Source organism: Montipora foliosa, chromosome 1 (genome assembly GCF_036669935.1).
Source record: "Montipora foliosa isolate CH-2021 chromosome 1, ASM3666993v2, whole genome shotgun sequence".
Taxonomy (NCBI): domain Eukaryota; kingdom Metazoa; phylum Cnidaria; class Anthozoa; order Scleractinia; family Acroporidae; genus Montipora; species Montipora foliosa.
The window spans coordinates 4949802-4957335 of NC_090869.1; the positions used below are offsets into that span (position 1 = coordinate 4949802).

General features: G+C 38.4%; 2 protein-coding genes across 2 annotated transcripts in view; one reads left to right on the forward strand and one right to left on the reverse strand.

The window, feature by feature from the left end:
- Window positions 1-396: 396 nt before the first annotated feature.
- Window positions 397-3459, reverse strand: LOC138008636 (uncharacterized). The gene is made up of 3 exons (XM_068855954.1): window positions 2239-3459; window positions 1684-1779; window positions 397-944 (listed from the first exon to the last, which is right to left on the reverse strand). The coding sequence occupies exons 1-3, from the start codon at window positions 3457-3459 to the stop codon at window positions 447-449; spliced, it is 1815 nt and encodes a 604-aa protein (XP_068712055.1). The 3' UTR covers window positions 397-446.
- LOC138003009 (alpha-glucosidase 2-like) overlaps window positions 2855-7534 on the forward strand; it is a 46526-nt gene continuing 41846 nt past the window's right edge. The window contains exon 1 of the mRNA XM_068848986.1: window positions 2855-2993. The gene's annotated coding sequence lies outside the window, so the exon portion shown is untranslated. The remainder of the gene's footprint in view (window positions 2994-7534) is intronic.

Here is a 7534-nt window from a genome sequence, read left to right on the forward strand (position 1 = left end):
CCAAATTTGCAAAATGCAGCTGACTTAATTTGTCAACTTAATAAAAACTTCATAACCTTTCAAGAACAATAGTAAAACACAACAATTGTTAGCCAGACACGGAATTGTTAAAACAAACATGACACCTGTCTGAGCTTCGGTCCCAGAAAGGAAGACGTTCTGGCTTACTTTTGTTTTGAAACAGGGAATTTGAACAGAACTCATAATGGTGTAAAATATGGCGAACCGTGTCTCTTGCATTGGATGACACAGCTGTTGATTGTTTTCAAACTTAACAATAAGAACACTGCACTAATAGGTCCCAGACAAGTTAAACGTCTTTCTACCTAATAATGCACATGAAAAAACAACGAACATGCAGGCAATTCGAAATTCATGAGGCAGTCTTGCTAATGCAGGGTAAATGAGAAGTTGTGTTATGACAGTGACTGACACTGAATTCACCCTTATACAGTATTAAAAGAGGAGTTTCCAAGAACTGCATTCAAGCATGCACCAAACTGCTCAAAGCAAATGAAATGTAAAGGTAACTTCAGTTCCATGGTACAAGTTGAAGCAAAAATGTTTGGGGTATCTTCAATACTAACATTAACACAACCTGGGAGCAAAGCTGACGTTGCAGATTTGCATCCAGTAACAAAGCCTAAAAATTTACACAACACATCTTCATTAGCACTGGCAATGAAACTTAATAACATGTGTGTTACACTTATTACTCTAGGGTTGGTGGAATCTGGCAAACACAGCAAAGATTTGACAAAATCTGCATTAATTTCACCTTTTTGATGTACAAAAAGGTGCTCAAATTTACTTGGTGCTTTTTCAATTTCTTTTAATAGACCCAGAATAGCTAATCCCTTTCTGAACTGATCAAGAACTCCTTTGTGCTTGATAAGTGTTTCATGATACACAAGAGCTTGAACCACTGCTAATTTGTTCTGTTCCTGCAAATTGCAACATACATTTAAAATTATTGTAATCATTTAGATTGCATTTAAACTTCAAGAATTGCAGAACAAGTTCAAGAAAATTAAGAGTGAAGTGAGCTAAACATGTATGAACTAGATTACACTATATCAAAATGGTTTTTTTCAATTCCTCTCGGACTATCTTTCATCCTCACCAGATACCCAAGTTATGATGGATGAAATTATCCTTCTTTTTATTGTTCTTATTGGCAGGGAAAAAACATCACTGTACATCCAAGATACAAGAACTTACACATACACCCGTACCTTAAGACCGTTACAGGTACATTAAAAAGCTCTAACATTAATTCTAATAACTACAGTAAAACCTGTATAATAAACAGTAATACACCAGGCCCTTGCTACTGACAGCTTGATAACCCTGTGTGCTAAATACAAGTTTGCCTTACAGAAAATATGATATGAAAAGTTTGGGACTCGCTGAAGCTTGTCTTTGCTTACTACAGTCAGTGTGTGTTTAATACATTGCACACTTAATACGGGTTTCCCTGTATAATACAATCATATTCCTACATATGTGACATTTGTAAGCCTATAATTAAAATGGACAAAATATGACCACATACCTTCAGAGCACACATAAATAGATTAAGTGTGTATGTACAACCCAAGCTACTACTACTATTACTAAAAAAAAAACAAAAAAAACAAAGAAAAAAAAAATAAAACAGCAACATCCCTTTTGTTTTCTTACCGTCAACAGTCTTCTTTCCCCACAGTTTTGCATCAGCTGTACAAATTCATCTTCGTGGTTGATGTTTTCAATGTCCTCAGATGTTGCATCTCTAACCTGTAATTTGCAGTAATAGCAAAGAATGGTATAAGAAACCCATGGATGGTTTCTAAAAATAAAATATTATTAAGTCCTTTCCACCATAAAATAAGGGACCTTCCATTATAAAGGATTGTGCAATGTTAATAAATTATCATTCCCTTTAGAATATTGCTTTTTTATTACATGTGAAGTTTTCACTGGAAAATTGCATTTTGTGGAATTTTCACCACCAAAACACAGTAAAGCACTTTAACTTAACCAATTTACATACCGTACCAATTACCAAGGCAATATTAACAGAACCAAGCAAAAACAAAGTTCATACAGTAGTTAACTTTTACTGTGTTAATAACTATTGAAGGGTACAAGGCATAGCAGATTACAAAATATTATATCACTTTTTGTTCTCTTATCAAACTGTTGGAAGTACAGTACTAGAAATATAATAGGGGAAAAACTAAATGCAACACTTACCCTTGCGACATAGCCAGCCAAGATTCCATCACTGATGTCCATGACACTAGCCCTTGCGACACCCTGCTGCAAATCTCCAGTTGCAATATACCAATATACAATAGGTGACAAATAGGGGAACCCTGGCCCACCTTGGATCATACTGTGGGCAACCATTTTACCAAGAACTTCAAACACTCCATTTAGCACGTTGTCACTACGGTATATAGGAACTAAACGTTCGTATGGGCCTTGAAACATCTTTAACCCTACTTCTCCCTTTGCTAATGCAAGGAAAGCATCTTCGTACGCTTGACGAAGCACTCCTCCATTATCAATTGCTGGCTCTCTTCTGTACTGTAACTTAATCTGCAAATCTGGATCAAAGTTAGGGTCCTTGTAATAATGAAATAAATCAAGAACCAGATCATCTCTGTCCACTTTAATTTTCTCAGCCAGACCATACCCTTTCATTTTCAACTTGAGATGCTTAAGTATCCCTGAAGCATCCATAGATGTACGAGACTGATCACATGTATCTGCTTTCTCACTCAACTTCTCAGCTGCCAATTCAAGAGAACCACAGTGATTGAGGGCATCTCTGATATCGCTTAGTTCAGCCTCGAGAAACAACACAGTCAAAGAGGAAATGTTTTCATCCATGAGCGAAACATCTGATGACGTTGATGGTACATGTACTTCCTCACCCACAAAAATGGATGTTGTAGTGTTTGCTGAACAAGTGGGCTTGTAACTACTTGGAGGCAACATAGCTGGTAAGGTGCTATCACTATCATTAGAAGTAGGTGTACATGTACCTCCAATTACATCCTTGTTGATATTCAATCTAACGTAAAGCTTACCAGCACCACAAAGATGCTTCACATGTGCATAGTCCCATGAATGGTTTTCTTTCACTACAGGTGACAAAATTGTGTTTCTCTCTCTCTCTCTCTTCACAAAGTCAAAGTCATTCTCTGATATCAGTGGAAATTTGACCTTAAATAATTCCTTCAATTCTTGGCGAATTGTGCTCGAGCGGACATGGCTGGTGCACTTCGACAAGTAGGCACTAGCGCTGATTGTACAGGTTGTTGACTGGTTTCGCCTAGGAATCAGGTTTCTTGTTCTATTAACGAAAGTCTGGGTAGTGCAATTCCCTCTTGAATTTTCCAATTCTTCACGCACACATCTTCGAACTATTTCTTCCAATCCGTCATTACTTGTAGAACTTCCCGCCATTTTGGTTGAGTTTTGAACAAGAAAACGTATTATGGTATGCCTTATACAACCTATAGGCCATCCAAGTTGCAGTGAATGTTGCATTGTGGGTTAGCTCCTTTTTTGACAGTGTTCGGAGTTTGTTGACAGTGTATGGAGTTTGTTGACAACGTTGTTTGATGCAAGAAAGCGTGATGGTGATCGCGGCTTGATCTTGAAGGTTCAAGTTGTTAGAACGTGTCAATTAATTTGGTGTCGGTAGTGGAACGAAGCCTGAAATTGAGATAATTCATTTTTTGAAAGTGACTTAAATTCATTCTTGAGCTTGACTCAAACGTCTCTTGACCTTGAAAGAAAATTTGTTGAACGTGATGACTTCATTTTGTTGAGCTTGCTTAAAATTATGTCTTGATCTTGAGAGAAAATTCGTTGAAAGTGACTTGATTTTATTGAGCTTGATTGAAATCTGCCTTGAGGTTGGTAGGAAACTTGTTGAATGTGAAGGCAATTTTGGTTCTTGAATTTTGCACCATTTGGCTTTCCATACTCGGCTTGCAAAACTTCGTGATAGCTTTGATAAACATTGGTATACTTTGATAGCTTCGATGTCACTCTCCAAATGGAAGTCACCTTCCAAATGGAGTTTATTAATCCCTCGTGAGCTTAGGGGATCGGCAGAGACTGTCTTCTCGAGTCTTCTCACCACGGTCAGTGTAAAACGCAGACTGCAGACCAGGGGTAAAATGCAGACTGAGGTTATAACTCGTAACTGTTGAAAAAGCCCAAACCCCTTAGAAATGCTAACCTTAGGCCTAATTAGGCCTAGCTTAACTATTAGCATTTCTAATGGGTTTGGGCTTTTTCAACAATTAAATTATAACCTCAGTCTGCATTTTACCCCCGGTCTGCAGTCTGCAGTCTGCGTTTTACACTGACCGCTTCTCACCATGTGTCTGTCGATTCCATTTCGACATGTATTATTAAAGTCTTCGCGTTGGAGAATGAAAGGCGGTGCACAATTAATTGCACCAATGTGCACTTGTTCAGAATCTTTTGCTTCACCTTCGAAGAACGCCGTTTCTTTAATTGTTCAGTTTCTTGCTTCTAAATGCAGCGGAAGGTGCTCAAATTAAACACTTACGAAGAAAGCCACAAACAGCAATGGCGGCGCACAACCTTGTAGCGAACAGGAAGTCAGAGCTGTGTTGTGATTATCCATCCTGATTGGCTAATTAGATCGAACTTCCGGTTACGCAGGAGTGACAAATTTGCATAAAGATCCCCACCAAAACTCGTGGATATATCCACGAGTAAAAATGAAGACCCGGTTCTCTCCGTTGATTGGAACTTGAAAATCTTTTCACTTTCCTTCAGTAACTTAGGAAACAAATTTAAGAGGTTTTGAATACAAATTGCCGATCCGGATGTTTTATAGAAATAGTAAACTTAGAAATTTAAAATTGCAGAATCGCTATCGTTTCTTATGTAAGACTGAAGAGGAATCTCTCGAGCATTTAATGTGTTACTGTAAATCAGTTGAGGTCTTGAACCTGGGAAGAGGTTTTATCTTGGCTGGCTATGCCTAAAAATGAGCATAAAATGCTACATTCGCGTATCTTTTGTTCGAGAAATTCAGTATTGATAATTAATCATGTTATTAAGCTTGGAATGTTATTTATCTGTAGGTTATAATAAAAAACCATCATTGGAAGTGTTGCATGTTTCCGTTCTTTCGATGGGTAAAGGTATTATCGACTGTCTCTGAAAGGATTATTTCTTATTTTATTAGTTGCCATCTTTTTGAGCAACATCGCAGTATCTTCTCAGTGCCATAATCTTTTTCCCTTCCTCAGATAATTAGATAAGCATTATATACCATAGAAATTTGGATAAACTGACCCTTTCAATGCCTTTCTCCTAAAATCACGGCAAGACTCCCCTGTCATGTTAATAATTTACGTGACTGTACTAATAGTTTTCAGAACTTGCCGATGTTAATACGTTTATAAGGTATGGAACTTAACAAGTCCCTTCAAGTTTAAGGTTATATCTATAATCTGAACGTGATGATTACACTTTCATGATCATTCAGCATTGAGTGCTGGAATAGCATTGTCGCTCACTGTGTGAACTATTGTAGCGTGAGCAAAACACTTTCGCAATGGACATTTATATAGTTCACTTCAATCACTTGTAAATCTTTTTTTAAGATTATTGGCCCCTCAAAGGACGAAACTTTTCCGTACTTGCGATGTTTCTTGAAGCGGGCAAAAAGGGAAACATTACCAGAAATAATGTTTTTGTGTAACATTTTCCCTCGTTTGCACTTCAGTCCCAAGCAAAGTGATGATTGACTTAATTTCAAACAATCGTGACGTTCTACGGTAGACACCTTCCATAAGCAAATCCTAACTTCAATACCGGAGCCAGCCATTACGTCCTAGAACACAAAAATCGCTTTTATGGGATCACAGTGTGATCGCATCTGTTATGTTTCAAGTCGTCCTTTTTTAGCCGAAATGTTTGCCTTAAATATTCGACCAAATAATTCCAACTTCTGTTAAAGGCTCGTCACTATCCCATGGTAAATCGCATTGTCCTCGTACATCAACGTCATGTTTGAAAGTAGAATTTTAATTAAAATCTGACAAAAAAATATCTCAAGCTAGAGGATTAGAACACCTTCTACCTTGTAAGTGTCAGTGAAAGAGATTTATTAATTATATAATCCTGAGGGATTCAATTACATTGGAATGCTACAAGCAACTGGGCACCCCTCTGAGATACCAGGCATATTGCCTGCTATCTCCGCGGGATACCGAGGTACTGTTTTGATTGTTAAGGGCGTCTGGCTCGTTATGATGGCTCTTGTCATCATCACTGATGCAGTAGAAATTGGAAACAGTGCCAAGATTCAAGCCCTGGTCTGTATGGGAACTCTCAGTCACTCTTGATAGAGAGGGTGAACTAAAATTGTTGGCCGCGTGGCAATTGGCAATAGATAATCATGTGCTACTCGCATTTAGAACCTTCAGTAAGGTATATATGCGAAAGCTAGTGCACTTTAAAGAATTGGTAAATTTTATGGATAGTATTACTGCTGTACGAATGCCGTACGAAGAATTCATCAGTCCTACATACTTCCCTATATTTAGCTTATTGTTCGCCTCTTTTTGTAGGGCTGTCTAAAAGCATTATCTGCGCATGTCTTCCGTAGCTGTCACTTCACAACCTGAAAAGGGGGTACTGCCGTTGCATGATAACGTGCGTATTGACATTCCATTTTCCCAACCTTGTTTCTCCAAGTATTTGATTTCAAGGATGAGGGTAACCGTTGATTTCAATTAACTCCCTGAAGAGGTCAGGCCGTGCCTGACGAAATATTGGTTAAACAAAGCCTATTTTGGTCTTCCCAAACGGAAAATTTCCGGAGAAAACGGGATTCCTTGAAAGGTAGACCAAAATTCCCAAACGGAATTTCCAAATTACCGTTTCCATTCCCCCATGATTTTGCCTCCCTCCAGACTTTCTCGGTAAATTTGAACAAATTTTGTAAATGGTACACGCCGATCCCAACTAAATTTCCCATCCGGGAGTTTTTACTTACCATTTGAACAAACCTACTACCAACCGGTTTCTGCTTGTAAATGGTAAACAACCGGGGTGTTTATTTTCCCCTGCGAAACGCAACAACAAGTACCGCACCGCGCATCACCCATATGTTTGTAACATCTCCCCCCTACTCTGCCTCCCCCAATCACAGAACGTTTTGGCCTTTTTATTCAAGGCGAGGGCTCTTCAAAGACAGTCACGAAATATTTAGTGGTCTGAATATTCCTGTTTGTTTCCACCTGTTATTCACGAGTTACAGACTTGCAGGTAAGCCCATCACCACTATTGTTACCAAGCCGTTTGGGGTTTTTTATGTCTTTTTTAGCAAGCTAAGATATCATTTCAAGACTTAACTGATTAGAGTGTGATGTGAAGTGCTAGTTTTGTACCCCATATGAACCATGTGAGCGTTAGCCCTCGTATGAAAATTGGCCCACACAAGGACAGAGAAAAACTCTGACCAGGGTGAGAATTGAACCCACAA